General features: G+C 34.8%; 5 protein-coding genes across 8 annotated transcripts; 1 reads left to right on the top strand and 4 right to left on the bottom strand.

Moving 5' to 3' along the window:
• Nucleotides 1–65: 65 nt before the first annotated feature.
• LOC105166549 (uncharacterized protein At2g38710) lies at nt 66–3,370 on the bottom strand. 2 transcript variants are annotated; one of them, XM_020695300.2, is made up of 5 exons: nt 3,010–3,370; nt 2,298–2,417; nt 1,688–1,802; nt 681–774; nt 66–502 (listed from the first exon to the last, which is right to left on the bottom strand). In XM_020695300.2, the coding sequence occupies exons 1-5, from the start codon at nt 3,027–3,029 to the stop codon at nt 252–254; spliced, it is 600 nt and encodes a 199-aa protein (XP_020550959.1). In that variant the 5' UTR covers nt 3,030–3,370; the 3' UTR covers nt 66–251. The 2 variants fall into 2 exon arrangements, with proteins under 2 accessions (XP_020550959.1, XP_011084239.1); XM_011085937.3 differs by having other exon boundaries at nt 3,087–3,370.
• Nucleotides 3,371–4,119: 749 nt separating this feature from the next.
• Nucleotides 4,120–5,854, bottom strand: LOC105166548 (putative UDP-rhamnose:rhamnosyltransferase 1). The gene has a single exon (XM_011085936.3). It carries the CDS (start codon nt 5,711–5,713, stop codon nt 4,301–4,303), a length of 1,413 nt encoding a protein of 470 aa, XP_011084238.1. The 5' UTR covers nt 5,714–5,854; the 3' UTR covers nt 4,120–4,300.
• A 2,803-nt stretch (nt 5,855–8,657) lies between these two features.
• On the top strand, nt 8,658–12,701 carry LOC110012337 (uncharacterized). Of its 3 annotated transcripts, none has more exons than XR_002287472.2 (4): nt 8,658–8,872; nt 8,946–9,026; nt 9,764–9,880; nt 12,007–12,701. XR_002287472.2 is itself a non-coding variant. In XM_020695517.2 (3 exons), the coding sequence occupies exons 1-3, from the start codon at nt 8,726–8,728 to the stop codon at nt 9,791–9,793; spliced, it is 258 nt and encodes an 85-aa protein (XP_020551176.1). In that variant the 5' UTR covers nt 8,658–8,725; the 3' UTR covers nt 9,794–10,029. The 3 variants fall into 3 exon arrangements, 1 of the variants encoding a protein (XP_020551176.1); XR_002287473.2 differs by having other exon boundaries at nt 11,954–12,701; XM_020695517.2 differs by lacking the exon at nt 12,007–12,701 and having other exon boundaries at nt 9,764–10,029.
• Nucleotides 10,465–12,564, bottom strand: LOC105166547 (UDP-Glycosyltransferase superfamily protein). The gene is made up of 2 exons (XM_011085935.3): nt 11,976–12,564; nt 10,465–11,613 (listed from the first exon to the last, which is right to left on the bottom strand). Exons 1-2 carry the CDS (start codon nt 12,562–12,564, stop codon nt 10,805–10,807), a joined length of 1,398 nt encoding a protein of 465 aa, XP_011084237.1. The 3' UTR covers nt 10,465–10,804.
• A 2,999-nt stretch (nt 12,702–15,700) lies between the features above and the next one.
• LOC105166546 (transcription factor SRM1) lies at nt 15,701–17,656 on the bottom strand. The gene is made up of 2 exons (XM_011085934.3): nt 17,118–17,656; nt 15,701–16,166 (listed from the first exon to the last, which is right to left on the bottom strand). The coding sequence occupies exons 1-2, from the start codon at nt 17,513–17,515 to the stop codon at nt 15,905–15,907; spliced, it is 660 nt and encodes a 219-aa protein (XP_011084236.1). The 5' UTR covers nt 17,516–17,656; the 3' UTR covers nt 15,701–15,904.
• Nucleotides 17,657–17,788: the final 132 nt, after the last annotated feature.

The raw sequence follows: 17,788 nt of genomic DNA, 5'->3' as shown, positions 1-17,788 counted from the left end.
ACTATTATTGTTTCTCCAACCCTATATTTTCACTTCTCCTTTTTTCTCATTGAACCAAACCAACCTGAAAGAATGGTAACTATATTATATCTGAAATAAGTTTTTCAAATTACAGCTTTTCAATAGAGACTCAGTACAACATTAGTTCCACGCAATTAGCACTTTTGGGTGTTGCAACAATAATCAGAGGAGCAGGTTGGAACATGATATTAGTTCCATCCAGCACTTTATTTAAATGAATTACCTCCCTATCAGCCAAATGCTTCTTTCCGGCTCAGAAAGGAGGTAAAGAAACCATCAGTATCGTGTGGTTTTGCCCCATTAATAGTCAGAGCATCACCTCTAGTTGTTTTGACATAAGAAACATAATCACTGTAGCCCATTGTAAATAGAGTGCTCTGGTATCGGGTGAGTTGAATACGCTTTCGCAGTTGCTCGGTAATGGTGCCATTATAACCAGCCTTTCTAATCAACAAGTCAATTGCTTCAATCTTTGTCCAGCCTGAGATGATAAACAGAACTAGATGTCAGGCTTCGAGCAAGACGATTTACACTAGCCTCTCCTATTAATCAGTTGAGTTATTTAGCTCACACCAGCGTAGCAGTTAGTACCACTCCTCCAAAGCAAGTATTCTATAAACTCATATGCCAAGAAATAAATCACAAGCAACAGGAGGTACCTTGGTGAGCAGCAACATAAGGCAAGTAGGTGGCATTTCGCCTAGTGTTATAGTCAGGATCAGTGAACTCAATAATAATTCCATGCTTGCCAACCTGCAAGATGATTCGACTTCATGAAATTCAATCATTATGTTTAGATCTTTCTTTCCAATCAACTTCCAGGTTCATAGGAAATGCTCACATGTTTGGTTGGTACAATTTGGCCAGACTTTGGATGGTTCAAATTGGGCCAGAAAAAGAATACCTATGCTTGTTCCTTTCACCCGTATCTCTCCGTTACCTATATAAAGATATGTATACCAATACGTGTGTGTGGGTGTGTGTCTATCTCCAACTAGACATTAATAAAAGACTTTTGTCATCCAAAAATTCAAAATCAAACATATCTTTCTTCAACTGATCTCATTTATATTCATCTTCAAATTTCAAAGCAAACATCCATCGCGTTCTCCAACACAAATAAAGATTACCTATTTTCCACACCCAACTCTGACAGTTCACCAAATCTTTTTTTTTTCTTTTTTGGGTAAAGAGGCACCGGACATAACCAATAACTCAAATAAGCCTAATAAATGTATATAGCTTACAAGCTCATAATAATTCTTTGAATTATTAAGCTGGTTATTTGATGACCCTACTCTAATTTTATTGGAATAGAATAGTGAAGTAAGTTGCTCCATGCATCAATGATGCAACTTCCAATGAACTTTCACATGTGGAAACTTATCATGCTAAAACATTAATGTTTAACTTAAGACTAGATGTTTCTCTTATTTGAGCTATCTGATACATCATGTCATAAGGTCTTGCAATATAATAACAGGCTACGTTACCTCAAGACATTGAAAAGAGAGTACATATAACACGGCAAGTTACATACATCTTCGTTCGATCCAAATAAACACCATAGATTATTGTGAGATACTCTTCAGAATCACAAAAGAGATATAATGTATCAAGCGTGATTCACATTTGAGGATGGTTAAAACTTTAACAGACCACTAACCTCCCAGTCTAGGTAGTCATGAGCAGTTTCATAATTAGTCAGGATGGAAACTGTACATTCCAAATAAGGCAATTCTTTAGCTTGTATAGGGGGGAAACGTCTGTCCCTGAGGGCACTGAGAAATATAAACAAGTTGCATGAGATAGTGGACCAGGATTAGCAGGACAGAGTTACTTCTCTCCATAAAGATTCAATTCAACAATTACAACATATTGTGGCTACAATATAGAACCTCAAGATTTTTTTGTAGATGTCCTATTTCTTTCAAGGTCACAGATTGAAGAATAAGTAAAAACAGGAACAAGGTGCCGTGGTGCACCACGTGGAATTGCATTAATTCACAACAATACAAACAATTAGCCTCTCTCCAATTATAAAAGTGTATATATAACAGAAGGATCATGTTAAATCAGTCAAGCATGCAAGCTAGACTTAAGAATAAACATACAAGCAAACAATAGAGCTGTCAATCAAAATTGTCAAGCATGATAGAATCATCTCATTCCCCGGAATTGCCCAAGATATAAGACGTTGTAATGCCTCAAAAGTATGAGTACAAAGAAAATCTCTTAAATAATTTCTGAATCTGAAACATCCATTGATTCGTTACCTTGTCAAAGCATAGTCCCTGAAACCATTTACTATACAGCGAGCTTCAAGAGTCCCTATGCATCCACGTAAACGGCGCTCCCCACCATTCACCACTTTATTCCAAGTCACAAATAAAGGGCTGAAACAAATGTCTTACATGGATTAGCATAAACTAAATGTCAAAAGAACTCTGATTGTCACTATGCACAACACATTTCAGAAGGAATTTGTAAGAAGGTATCTGCAATCATATTAACTTTTCGCCGAGTGTGCATCCATTTTCAAGTGTGATGTTTTTTCACCTTGAAACTAGGAGCAGCTTTACAAATATAGGTGACTTACCCTGCACTGGCATCCTTAGCATTCTATCAAAGTCCCACTCATCAGCAATGCCACAAAACAACTAAATTTAACAACTGAACATTGATGATGAAAAAATGCAGCATCCCTTTTCTAATAGCAAAGGATAAATTAAACACAAGAATTCTCTAAAAAAGAAAGTTTAAACATTTTCGAATAATTTTCTGAGAAATATTCATCTAAGTCAAACACAAATAATATACCATAAAGCAAGCCTGAATCCACATGCCAATGCGCAAATAGGAATCAAATAACTCCAAGACCATTGTCTAAATTTAAAAGGAAAAAAATAAAGCGAAAAGGAAACTGTTAAGCACTTAATCTTCCCCATCTGTACAGTAGAAAATAAAGTAAACCAAAAAACATCAAACCCGCAAATAAAACTCTGCATTTGCACATCCCATCACACATCACACACACGGAGATAAGAGACGGAGAATTTCCGTACTGATGACCCTCATCAAACGCCGGGGGAGGAGCTTCTTCGCTGTTGTAGTGCGCAACCAGTGTGTCAAAGCAGTATACAACCATTTCTTTGTTTGCGGACACCATCTTTCTATCCTTTTATTAGAGCAAAAACAATCAATTTGTCGTTGAACCGATTAATTTTGATGAACTAAAAGCGAATGCTGGAATTAACTTAGGGTTTTAAATACAGATGGAGGAGTGTGGGACTCTCTTGAGATAGAGTGGAAAGAGAAGAGCATAGGAATTTGATCGTTTGTTGAAGGTTATACCAAAATACAATTTAATAAGATGGGTTCGGTTTTATTTAATTATCAATACATATATTATTCAAATTAAATTAAAAATTGACTATTGTTATATTGATAACAATTATTACATATAAATACAAAATAAATCAAATAAAATTTAAATAAAATAGGAGTAAATTTAATTTTAAGTACATGTAATTGCATAAATTAATTTCTAAAGAAACTTGATTTAGGAGAATTTAACATGAGTTACGGTTACGAAGTTGAAAGGCATTTTTGATATTATAATAATTTGTAATTTGGTGTCGTTGTATCAAAACTACCACTTCAAGACTAATGTCCCTATTTCTTTTATAATAATATTAGATTATATGTGCACTTTAATTATTATTTAAAAAATTGTAGATATCTCTAATATAGGATATAATTATGTAATCATCGAATGAGAATGTAGAAATGTCAATTTTACTTTTACTAAGATTTTATTTTTTAAAAAATTCCCAATATTGAACGAGCATTATTATAAACAAAGAATGTAAAAATTTGATACTGGATCGATGTTATTTATAAATATATATATATAATTAATGATTTAAACGAGTACGTTTAATAATTCAGTACAAAATTTTGGCAAAAACTATCGTTTATAATTTAAAAAATTACACAACTTGAAAGTCTTTACAAATGCCATCGCAAAGTCTGTTGCAATTTAGCCACAAAAATTAAAAAAATTAAAATTTCATCGCAAAGTCATGACAAAATCCGTAGCAACAAACCTATTTTTTTTTATATAGTAAATTATTATAACTTGAAGTTCCATAAACATCGCACATCACATCACTGGATTGCTAGCTACAATTATTTGAACCCGTATCAATTAAAAGATGCATGAATTTGTTATTTGAGACTAGAAAATAGATATGCATGCACATAGCCAAGTAAATAACTAAGGCATTGTATGATTTTGAAGAAACTGAATGGCAGTGTCTATGTAGCGTCTGTGCAACTCCTCATCACCAAATACTAAGCTCATCTCCTGCGCTCTCTCCTGGAACTTCCTTCCCTCTTCTCCCACCATCACCAGCTTTACCGAATCAGCAACCCACTTCCTTGTGTACGTCCCGTCTTGCTCGTTTCGTGGAATTTCCACTCCTAATTGCTTCTCAACAATAACCCTGGAATTCAAACCTTGGTCCACTAGAAAGGGTAGTGTGATCAGTGGGTTACCATACATGAGTCCCTCCACGATCGAACTCCACCCGCAATGGCTCAAGAATCCACCCACAGACGCATGCTTTAATATCTCCACTTGAGGAGCCCAACTCCTCCAAACCATCCCACGACCGCTTACTCTCTCCTCAAATCCATTAGGCAGCTCCACTGGCTTCGACTCCGACGCCGAGACCTTCCGTAGCACCCAAAAGAAAGGCACTCCGGATAACTCAAGCCCGTGGGCTAACTCAACCACCTGATCTTGACTAGGAGTCACTTCACTACCTAGTGCTACGTAAACTACAGACCCTTTGTTTTGACGGTTCAACCAGTTTTTGATCCCGGTCCATACGGTATGATTTGCATCATTGTTTGTGCTGTGATCTTGCACTTTAGGTGGCATCAATCCTAGCGGAATAACTGGCCTATGATGAAGCTCTTCCAGCAAAGTCAACCACTCCGGTTCAAACTCATTGCAGTGCCTAATAAGAATTGCTTCACACCCAGCTATAACTTTTCCTATACGGTAATAATCAGAAAAACCCGACTCATTAGATTTACTCGCCCCGTCCGACCACTCAGCTTCAAAGCGCCGGAAAGCTACCTTGGTCTCGAACTTGACCCATTTTGGCGGGACCATGAAGTCTTCTGGCTTGGTCCGATAGTCTGAGCCGCTGATCAAGGTGTCGGTTGCTCCAAAAAAGCCTAAAAACCAGGCGTTGATGATGAAGAAGAAGGCCCTGGAAATCCCAAGCCGGACCGCAACAGGAGGCACCCAGTGTGCAGCAAAGTCGTAGATGATCCAATCCGGGCGTGAATCCTCCAAGAAACGGGTTAGGCCGGGTTCGAGGGCGTCGAAGGCTTTCTTGAGAAGGCCCATTTGTCCGGCATGGATGTCCATGGTGGCTTCTGCATTTTCTGGGAGCTCAGCGATTCTTGGGAGTGGGATTTTGACCAGAGCTATGGAAGAAGACAAATGCGGTGGGAGTTTGGGGAGGCGATCGATGTTTCTTGGGGTGGAAATGAATGAGATTCTGTGACCCTTTTGAGCTATGTGCTTGGAGAGTTCGAGATATGGGATTATGTGACCGAAGGCTAGCCATGGGAGTACTGCTATGTGGAGGTTTTGCTGGTTCTTGGCCGCCATGAGTGTGTGGAGAATGTGAGAAGGTTGATAATGGAGGCGTCGGCCTATCTCTTCCTCGTTTTAAATTAGTTAGGTGAGGTTTTAAACTAAGGTGTGATTGCTGTACTATGTTATAAATGGGGTTTAATTACAATTCTACCCTCTTTAAAAATATAATTTTTTTTTAAAAAAAGTTTTAAAATTACTGATCAAACAATTTTTTTCTGGCTAAACTATATCCTTATCCTGCATTAATTTTTAGATGTATAAGGGTAATTTGGTCATAATAAAATTTATTTAATCGATACTAAATTAATAAGAAATCAATTGGATAAATATGGAGTTTTTATCCCACTTGTTTGTTAGTATCAGTAAATTCGATAAATTTTAATTAATTGAAATACTTATTTGTTAGACGAAAGTAAGCACCATAGTTTCAAATCACAGGAGGTTTACGTATAATTACATAAAATCTCGTGAATGAAGAGTGTAAGAATCCCTATTAAATAGGTAGAATTAATCAATAACTACTATTATAATAGTCAAAATTATTAAATCAAATTAATATCTATATATTGATAGGACTCGAATTCATATTTTTTATCATCGAACCTCAACTTCGTTAATTAAATTAGACATGTCGGCAAAAAAATCTTCATATACAATAGTGGTCCAAATCCAATAAAAGGAATTACACTTTTATCATAGGAGAAAAGTTGGTTTGACAAACATGTGAAAAGAGTTGAAATTAAATGATACAACACAAGTTTCAAATTATGAGTTCAAATTTTATCAGATGTGTGGGTATTTGTCTATTCTTATTTGAGTGTCGTCTCACTTTATGTTATAGATTATTATAATTTATTATTATTATTAGTCATATTGATGTATTGATTGAATTCAACAACAGTCTTTTAATGTCTTCAATATTTTTAGTTTGTATTATATATTTTTTTCTTTCTTCTCAACTTCCTATTTATTTCTTTTCTCAATTTCCAGATTTCATTTTTTTTTCTCCCAATCTTTATTTTATAATAATTTTCCGTAACTTTATTCTATTTTTAATATATTTTTTAATTAAATTTAATTTTGCGCTCACAGTAGAACATGCCACATATATTAATAGAACATATTATATAGATACTTCCTTAAATTATGTTCAAATGCAGAACTACACTCTGAATTTACAAAATTACAAATACATTTTTTAAAATTGTAACTGTAATTACAACTACACTCTATTTTCGACAAAAAGAACTTACACAAAATATTTTTAAAAAAATATCACTGACAGCCCTCAAAATATATACCTATAATTTTATAAAAAATAAAAAATATTATTTTCATCTAAGCCCAAAAAATTTCATTTAATGTACCTTTGGATACATGGTCCTAGTTTTTTAGGCTAAGGGCAGTTCATTCTCCATTTTGAAAAAGTCATGTACTTTCATTTATTTTTCAATATGTGGTCCAAGTTTTATTGTCCAAACTTCAAAATTAATAATTGTCCTAAGCTTTTAATGAGAAAAAATATATATATTTTCAACACATCTAATTTCCATTTAAATATTTTAATTTTTTTCAGCAATTAATAGTCATTTCATTTGACTAGACATAAAAAAGACGCTAAAAAAATGTGCAAAATATAGGTGTGTCGTACTTTTTTTTTTTTTCCATTTAGAATTTATTTTGTTAGCGAAGGACAATAATTAATAATAGCACATTAAAGTGAATATTGATTGATGAAAATTTGGCTGAAAAATTTATCAAATTTGCAGCCATCGTGTGATAGACACGTGACATTTTCAGATAAAATTTATAATTTTCAATGACAAAATTCTCAATGTGCTACTTTTTAAAATTATTTTCCTTCATTACTAAAATAAATTTAAAGTGAACTGAAAGTATTATTCCCTCATATTTATAGAAAAAAAAATTATAATTTATAGTTACGAACAAAAAGTTCTCGATCGGTGCATTTTAAGAAAATCATGAAATATTTAAAAGCAATAAGTTAGAACTAGTGTTGGATCATATTTTATGTGTGCATATTATAAACTTTTTATTATGTTTATTTACATAAATCATCCTACAAACTTATACAACTATTCAAAAAATGCAAACAACTCCCTGTACTGCTCTAGATCGTTTTCATGTTGTGGGCCCGGCCTAAGTCAATTTTTATTCGACGGGTTGATAACTCCTTCTTTCTCTTAGGCAGATTCTAGGCCACTTCTCAACTTGCACTCGTGATAATATTAAGCCCATGCCATTTGATTTGTATACTATGTACTTTTTTTTTATTTAATGAAATTTATTATTATCGAAAAAAATAATATTTAGTTCGATAAATGATGTGAACTTTCTAAACATGAGCAAACCAAAAAAACATTGCAACAGCAATTGGCCTGAGAATTGCAAACTCGTGTGTAGTTTTGCGCGCAAACGCATAAATTATACTGACGTCTTTTGATATTAAATCTAAATATATGAATATTCCTTACAAGCAAGATTTCCAAATTGTGTAACTGATTTTCTATCGTCTAGAACCAAAGCTATCACAACAGACTGATCGGGATTACATTAACGCTTGAACAGTAACTCAAATTCATATCTTGGATGTACTTTTGATTTTGACTACTGTCCGAAAATAATCTTCTGTGGAACAAGAAAAATACTTTTTGAGTAATATATCGATTGAATCAATATACTGTATTAATATGATTAAGAATAATAATAAATTACATCAATTCAATTAATATTCAATATATCACAAATAATACCCACACATCTGGAGCCTTGTGAAGCAGCCAGCCACCTCTGCCAATGACGACATGGCCCTGTGTTATTGAAGTCCGAAGAGCATACTGGAACCTCCACCCGACCCGGTCCGACCCGATACTTCGGAACCAAGCGGACCCCGCATCTGCGCGCTCTCTCTCTCTCTCTCTCTATATATATATGCACACACACACGCACACACAGAAAGAAAGCTAATTGAAGAAACCACCTGAAGACTCTAGAAAAGGAAAGATGGCGATGAGGTGTGTCGTTTCGCGCGGTGTAGTGTGTCGTTTGGCTGAGGGAAACTGGCAAAAATCGAAACTTTGCTGCTTCAGCGACGACAGAGGACGGGTGCTCAGTGAAGAAGAGCGTGCTAAGGAAACAGTTTACATTCAGGTTAATTTTAATATTGTTTTAATATTTTCATGTGTTGATAATAATTGTCGTCTTGTTTTTGTTTGGAGTGAAGAAAATGGAGAGGGAGCGGATGGAGAAACTGAAGAAGAAGAAGGCGGAGCAAGAGAAAGCTGAAAAGGAAAAATCTGACAAGGTTTTTCTGTTTTGTGTTTCTGAAGTTTTGTTCTTTGTTTCTTATGCTTTTCTTTGTATAGCTATTATTATGTTTTGGTTGAGTATCATATTTGGTTTATATTTAATTTTGCTTTGTGGTTTGATTTGTTGTGGAAATGGTAGAAATAGTCCATTCTATCAGTATTTTTCAACATAAATTGTAGTTGTGCTACAGTCTTTGCATGAATGAATTAATTAGTGACTTTGTAGTTTGAGGTTGGTGTAATTTTACCTCCTTTGAAAATATTAATAGGTAAAAAATCCTTTTAAATGAGAATACATGAAAAGAAGACCACCTGAATTTTTCAAAAACAAGTATACTACCTCCTGCGTCGAGGAATTATGGTGCCAAAAGAAAAGGTTCAAGGGGACGGTGATGCTCTTTTTACAAAAATTCAGGGGTCATCTAAGAGATTTTTCTTTTTCTTGTTTTTGCCCGTTGATGTTTTCATGGGGGTTTGTTACATTTAATTCTTGTGGTTTGTGAAGAAAGGACCGCAAAGATATTGCTACTTGAAAAATGAGGAGAATGCATTTCTTTTACATGTGATGATGATCTGAATCATAGTAATTCAGGAATACTTGTTTTTGATCAATTCTGCACAAGGGAATCATGCCATGTGATCCAGTTTGTATGTTGTGGCAATATGTGTTGCATTGTCTTCTATTTGATTGCAAAATCATCCCTTCTTTTACTTGTGTTTCTTGTTTTACCAGAAGTCTGAAGGAGATGCTCATAAGAGCTGAAATCAGTTCGTCTAAACTCAGATGACTTGTGAACTTCTGGTATCTGGGCTACTGAGAACATAAACCTACTTTGATCTTTGTATAGAGGTTTGTTCCTTGTTAACGTTTTGCAAGTGGTTCTATTATAGAGTTTCTTTTGCTTTTTCTTTCATCGTTGGTTTTCTTGAGGTGTGTTTGGTACCGGATTTGCATCTTTTACAGTCTCAATGTCATGTCTTGCTTGATATTACTTTCAATCTACATTGGATCTTACATCTGGACCTGTTAGTAAGTGCATAAGGTACGTTTGGATTCTCAAGGTTTAGTGCTAGCGAGTATCCTTCAGTTCTTATTTTTCCGTAGACTTGGGGCCAATAAACATGTTTCAGGGTCAGTACACGGATACTGATGATGTTTGTTCGAAGAATGAGTGGATCTAGAAATGATCGTGATTCTTGGGCAAACTCATCTCTCAATCTTACTCTTTTCTCTAGGGAAAGCTTGTGCTTGTAGTAACAATTAAAAACTCTTTCTAGTTCGACTTTGTAGAATATTGATGTGTTGGATTCTGTTTCCGTGGTTGAATCATCTATTCAATGTAGCACCCCTTCCATAAATACATTCCATCTCCTAAGAAATCCACATTAAATCTAATAAGCTAATTCTATCTTTTCCAGTAAACTACATAGACATTATTAATTTAAATATTTCATTAAAATTGGTATTGAATACACCATTGTAGCATTTATGAACATACAAAGAGGAGAAAAGTGTAGCTTCAATTATTACAAATCTTCAAATACAAATGCACTGAAAATTTAATATCAAATTATATAATTAGAGTTCCCAACTCAAGATATTACTGTTGCCCGGTGGGTGATTAATTTTTTATTTAATTCGTCTAGTTAATATGAAATTTGTGTAGACCCCAGTTCAATTTTCCTATATTATTTAGTATAATTATTTACTCATTTATCCCGAAAAAGTCCACATTTTGTACTTGTTCAAATTGAAATTTAACCCAAATAGAGACTATCTAGTCCTTGTTTGTACCATGTGTTGAACTAAACTGTCAACATAAGAGCTGCTTCTACTCTTATCCCCAAACAACTCTTTCATTTTTCTTGCGTTCTCTCTCACTTTCCTGCCCTCTTCACTCACCAATACTAACCTCACCGTCTCAGACACTGAGTCTCTCGTGAACGATCCATCTTTCTCGTTCCTCGGTATCTCTACTCCCACTTTCTTCTCTTGTAAAAGCCGAGCATTCAGTCCCTGATCATTCATGACAGGGAACAAGATCAAAACTCGTCCAAAGCCGAGCGCCTCTGTAGCTGAATTCCAGCCACAGTGAGTCAAAAATGCCCCTACTGCTGGATGACTAAGTATCTTTATCTGTGGTGCCCATTCCGTGTAAACCATTCCCCGGTTTGCAACTCTGTCCTGAAATCCGTCAGGAAGCATCTCAGGGAGATAGTTTCTGTTTAGCACCCAGAAGAAGGGCAAACCACATTGCTCTAAGCCAAGGGCCAACTCCTGAGCTTCTGTCTGTGACAATGCAGCTTCAGTTCCAAGTGCAACATAGACTAATGAGTCATCTTTTTGTGCATCCAACCATTGTTTGATCTTTAGCCATTCTTCGTTATTGTCATGTTCTTCGTCCTCCACGGGCAGAATGCCCACTGGGATGACTGGTTTCTGGTAAAGTTGGCGAACAAGATCGAACCACTCGGGTTCGAACTCAACGCATGATCTGAAGATCACGATTTCGCTGCCATCTATGGAAAGGCCGAAGCGGATGGAATCGGATGTGCCCGAGTCGTACTCATTGCCATCTGCATCTGTTTCCAGGGACGGAACCAAGATCTTAGGTCACCGGAAAACATTGATAAAATTCTGGCTCAAAATTAAGTTTGAGGGTTTGAAATACATTGAAATGTGAAATTACCAAAAAGAAACTCAATAAATTTGTTATTGTAAATTTAAAATCCTTATATTAAAATGGTCTGTTGCATTTTATCCCATGCGAGTAAAAATTAAAGAACAAAAAAGATCACAACTCAACTTCTTAACTTTCTAGAAAGAAAGTCCACTGCTATCATTTTTAAGGATTTCTTTGTGTATTAGTATTTGTATTTTCAGACGGGACGTGTTATGTGGAACACCTTTTTAAATTTATAGTGATTTGAGATGAGGATAACACCTTTTTCCATGTTCTTGGACATCTCATGAAGACGAAAAGCCATGTCGGATGGAAAAGGTATCCACTCAGGCACGATGGTGAAGTCTGCAGCCGTTGACCTGCTGTATTTCTGGTCCATCAGCGCAGATGGCGATCCCAAAAACGCCATAAAAGCTGCAGTAAAGAGACTAAAAAACGCGCGGGAAATGCCCATCTCTTCGGCAAGTTTGGGCAGCCAGTGGGAAGCATAGTCGTACACAATCCAGTCCGGCTTAGGCCTAACGTTGTCAAGAAAATCACTTACTAATGGCCGGAGCAGATCAAAGGCCACCTTCAACAACTGCTGTTTGACATGGGGCACATCCATGGACGACTCTGCATGAGGCGGCAAGTGCTCGACCTCCGGCAAAGGAAAGGCGATGACGTTGATTAGGTGGGACAAATCCTGAGGTACTTTAACAGCTCTATGCAGGTTGCGAGGGGTGGAAATAAAGGATATCCGATGGCCTTTTTGAGCTAGGCATATCGATAGCCGAAGAAACGGCCTGAGATGGCCTATGGCTAGCCATGGGAACATCACTATGTGTAGAACCTTGCCTCCTCCTTCCATAGAGATGGACTAGAGAAAATGGAAAAATAATCTCAAGTAAAGAGACTTTTAGAAATGTTTTAGACATCATTTGAGGACATATTAAAGTTTGTATACATTATCCTGGCGATGCCAAAATCTATTTTCTTTACCCTTTACGTCGGGCCCTTTGTAAGCAAGTTGTATTTCTTTGTTTTTATTAATCATATGCATACTGTTCCACCAGTGAAAACTTGGCCCTACCCTTTGGATGGTTCGAACTTCAAAGCCTTGATATTTCATTACCAGTTAAAAGAAGTCTTAGGAATGATCAGGGATTCGAGCATATTCGATGTGCGTGCATAATTTTTTTAAAATTATTTTATTGTATATATGGTATAATTTATAAATACTATTAAAATATTTTAATCTGAAATGCGCATTTGTAGAAAATTATTGATTAAATCAAGTAATAAAAACTATGGTTATTTTAGGGAAAAGATGAGTATATTTCAAGATACTTTAGTTAAGACATGTGATGTCAAGTGAAGATAGTCATTTTAAGATTCTCAGATTTAGGTGTAAGAAACAAATGGATGATAGGATAAATTGCTACCAGAATTGCGATTAAAAAATTCAGTATTAATTGTGGATTGATTGTTTTTGTGAGAATTTTTCAATCCCACGTTTACTTGTCTTTACAATATGAAGAAGAACTTGTTGTCTTTCTATCCCTTATTCGATCAGATTGCTTGGGCCAATAATTCAACCACATGATACTTGTCTGGCAATATAAACGGTTCGATTAGGGACCTCCCAGATGTATACCAATATTATACACCACTTTTTATATTTTTTTTTGCAACAAACATATGCAATTGTACATATAATTATATTTTTGCCACATAAGTTGATTCGATTTTAATTTTAGTCCCACACTTCTCTCCATTTGCATATTGCATCCAATAAGTCCGTTTTCTTTTCAATTTCAAGACACAAAAAGGGGTTTCATTGACAATAGAATAAAATTCATATTTATTTTTAATTGGCTAGTTATAAATTTATTGCAGGTTATACAATTTTTTTAGTAGTTAAACTATCCTTATGCATTTTCACCTTTAATTACAAATGTAGTTTGATCAGAAAAAAAATTATTAGACCCGCAATATGCATGTAAGAACTCAATTGAATGTAAATATGATGTTTATTCAACTTTTCCTATCAGATTCAACATAGAAATTCAAGCCGTACTAATAAGAGAAAAAAATTCTCTTTTGCTTTGTGGAAATTAGGGACCAGTAAATTATCAATGTCAACAAGTTTCATGTATTTTATTAATGGATGAATTTTTTTTATAGAAATAAATATCAAGAATACTAAAATATATTTTTTTAATCACAACAAATTTACATGTGATTACAGAAAATCTAAAAAAAAAAATAGTGTAATTATCCCTTAAATTATAAACCTCATCATTCCAATAAAAGAAGAATTCTTGGCAATATATACATCCCACTAATGACAATATTAAAATCTCACTCTGAACACTAGTTTTAGCAGCCCACATAGTTTATAAATATTGCTGTTTAAGTTATCCATTTCTTTGGTACTAACCTTTGTCAAAGGTTTTGGGAGTAAGAATTTTCACTCGGGTGGTCCCCTTTCCTAACACTGTTGCGGATAAGATTGATTTTGGGTGGGGGGTTGGGGGGTGGGGGTGGGGATTTGGGGGTGCGGGGTTGTGAATCTGGACAATTTAAGGCACTGCTTACCTTTGGTGCATTCGAAATTGCTTCTTATTACTTCTGTAATCCATCGCTTATAATTACATTATATATCCATAAAATTAATTATAAAATCTTTTCTAAAAATATAAAATTATATTGTTTTTTTTAAAAAAAAAATTAAAATTGTATTTACACCTCCTTCAATTTTTTGCGGTTACACCTTACTCCTTTTGTTAGGACTTAGCAGAAAATACTAATGTTAACAAAAAAAAAATACATAAATTTCAATTTTACCCCTTATTTAACATTCGCATAATAATTGTGTATTTATAGGGAGAAAAATATAATGATGTTAACTTTATTCTCTCTTTATATATATACACATATATTTATTACATTTGTTCCTTTATAAGTAGAAAAATATATATAAGAATGTTAAATTAGGGTGCAATTTTAAGTAATTTTTTTGTTGACGCCAGTATTTCCATCCAAACCCCAACCAAAGGGAGTTAGATGTAATAGAAAATTTTTCGATGGGTGTAAGTGTAGTTTCTAAACTTTTTTGAGAGAGTAGTGTATGTCTAAGTATAATTAACCCTTAATACATATCTTTAATTAATATTAAATATCTTTATCTAATTAATAACTATTATTATAATAAATCAACAACTATTATTTAATACCTATATAGTCATGGCATTAGATCACATAACCTCTAATTATAAATACCAAACCATAGACTTTGTATATTAAATGAGAAGGTAAGGGAGAAATTTCTTTAATTATATGAACTAAATGATAAGATTTTTTTCGAGCTTCGTAATTTAAAAATTGAAAATTATTTTATAAAAGTTGCGAGAAGCAAGAATTAGTGATAATAATTTCATACATAAATGTGTCATTAAAAATAATTAATGATACATGTCTAGTGACACTTCAATAATAACATCATTATATTTGTGAGGCCAGTGTATGTTTCACTAATTATTTACTAAGTACAATTGCATATACCATTCTTATTACTAATTTACACTATAAATAAAGCCTTAATTATGTCTTGACAAAATTACTTTTATTTTAAAAGATAATACTAATTTTTTTTTTAAATTTCCACTAACCTTTTTATTTGTCTAATTTTGACCTCACTTATCCCTCATCCCACTTTTCTAATTCAAAATTTTATATTTCCCATCTCTTAATTTTTTGTTTTCTTTGTGTATTCTTTATTTCACTTGTCACTTGTCATAAATCAGTGAGTACTTAAGTTAATTCAGAAGATCATTCCATAACAAACTTTAGTAAATCTTTATAACTTCAAATTTTAAAACAAAGTACACATAATTTTGTAGGGTCAGGAAGTATTTGCATATTTGAACTTAATTTCAAGAGGCAGCAATGTAATTCACCTGCAAAATAAGATGGCAAGAAGCACAGGAAAGAACAAAAATAAATTTCCTATCAAACTTCAACTAGATATATAATTGATCTCTTATTTACAACTAAAATGTGAGGAATAGAAGTGACTCTGAGGTCTCAAACCTACCAACTAATTCTCTAATCACCACTAGGAGAAAGAACAAATACAAGTTTACAAATTCACCTGTTAGTATTCAGGAGGCACTATTATATACACACAAGTGTTGCTATATGGTTGTTCATCTAGGCATTGCAAAACTACAATTTTGCGATCCTCCCTGGTTGGGAAGATTGGTGGGAGCAGGCACCGGCATGCTGTCCATGGCTGTGGTGATGTCGTGAATGCTAGATCTTTTTCTCTCCTTCTTTCCTGAATTATGACGAAGGAAATACTTCTGAGCATGGCTAGCAACTTGTGTTGGGGTCCTTGTAACTACTACATTCCTTGAAATACTTCTCCAGTCACCTTTACCATACCTATCAAGTCCAATCAAGAACAACCTGCAAAAAAAATGTATTGATATAGATGACATACCACTAATTTTTAGTGCACCATATATCAAATTACCTATGCACGACGAAATAGCAACTTAAATGAACAAAAACAAAAAAGGCCAAAGAACTATCACTATGTCATGCACGAAAAGCATGAAGAAAAACACTTAACCTTCACAAGCATGCCGGTTGTTTCACATTTCTCTTTGATTCGTTAGCTTCTTAGCTATATAGGAGTTGAAATATTCGTATCATTAATTTAGCTCGTATGTGAGAATACAATGGCATCTCCTCATACATCTACTGCCAAAATGCCTGTCAGGTATCTAACTCACAAAAAATCTTCTTCATTTATATTACTAATTCCATCATCCCTTAGTATCCTGTCAAAAACTTGCAGTTTTCCCATTATTGCTCAAACACCACATATACAGTCTTTTTCATCAGAAAACTCTTATGCTACATTTGCATGGAAGGATCTGATCCAAAAATATAATTTCAAATGCCACCATAGTTGAAATCTTTCGTAATATAACCTACCCAAAAATATTAAATAATTTTTATCGTGAAACTAAAATCTCTACCTATATATCCATCATTCCAAACTTAACCTTATGAGAATAAGCAAACGATGTCCCCTGTTTCTTGGAGTTCCCATTTTCATTACCCATTTCCTGTTCCTTCAACCAACCAACAGACTCGCAAACAAAGTAGCTTAATATCAATGAACTCACCCTCTAAATTCAAAAATAAAATGATAAAAAACATTAAAATCATAAAAGAAAAACATCTTCCACAACCACAACCCTAATATAAAATTTCAGCAATATACTACATCCCAAGAACAAGAACCTTCTGCTTTCGACCAAAATTGAACTTTCAAAATCAATAACAAGAAAAGGATTCCACAAAAGCAGCAAATTGAACTCAATAATAATCAAAACCAATCGGATTAACCTGTGTTCATCTTCTGTCCATGGCGTACCCTTTTTCCGTTCAACTTCGGAGTGCCGACTGCGGTTCCCACCGCCGAATGAGATTTGACCCGGCGTCCTCGGCCTGGCATGCTGGTCCCACCCAAGCGGCGCCGACTCATCCGAATAACTCGGCAGCTCAACGCGGCCCGAGTCGATCTCCGCGATGTCATGCAAGAGAGTCTCGTAATGCAGTCTGACTTCGTCCGGCGATTTACCTGGAAGAAATTCAGCTATTCTCCGCCACCGGTGGTCGATTCCTTCCGGGAATTCCACCAGAGCCTTCTCAAAAATCTTGTCCTCTTGCCGACTCCATACTGCGGCGGCCGAATCCACCGCCGGCGGCGTCCACCGATTGCTGTTGGCATCAATTCCGTACATATTTCATAGAGAAGATTTGGTACAGTGGGTTAGGGATTAATTCCGTCTTTTTCTTCTATGATTTGGGGGGTTTTATTCGAGAAAGAGCTTTTGGGGGGATTTGGCGAGGGATTGCAGGGGATTTTATAGAGGAGAGAGAGAGAGAGAGAGAGAGAGAGAGGGGGGTTTTGGAAGTTTGTGTTAGATGTTAAATTAGAGGCGCAATAGAAGCACGTTTTTTCTTTTAATTGGTGGAACTGTAGCTTTTTTAACTGTTCCTCCCCAGGAAGCCAA

This window comes from Sesamum indicum, linkage group LG7, assembly GCF_026168435.1.
Source record: "Sesamum indicum cultivar Baizhima isolate 11 linkage group LG7, ASM2616843v1, whole genome shotgun sequence".
NCBI classification, from domain to species: Eukaryota; Viridiplantae; Streptophyta; class Magnoliopsida; order Lamiales; family Pedaliaceae; genus Sesamum; species Sesamum indicum.
Note: the sequence above shows the minus strand (reverse complement) of the source record. Positions and strands in the feature narration are given on the sequence as shown.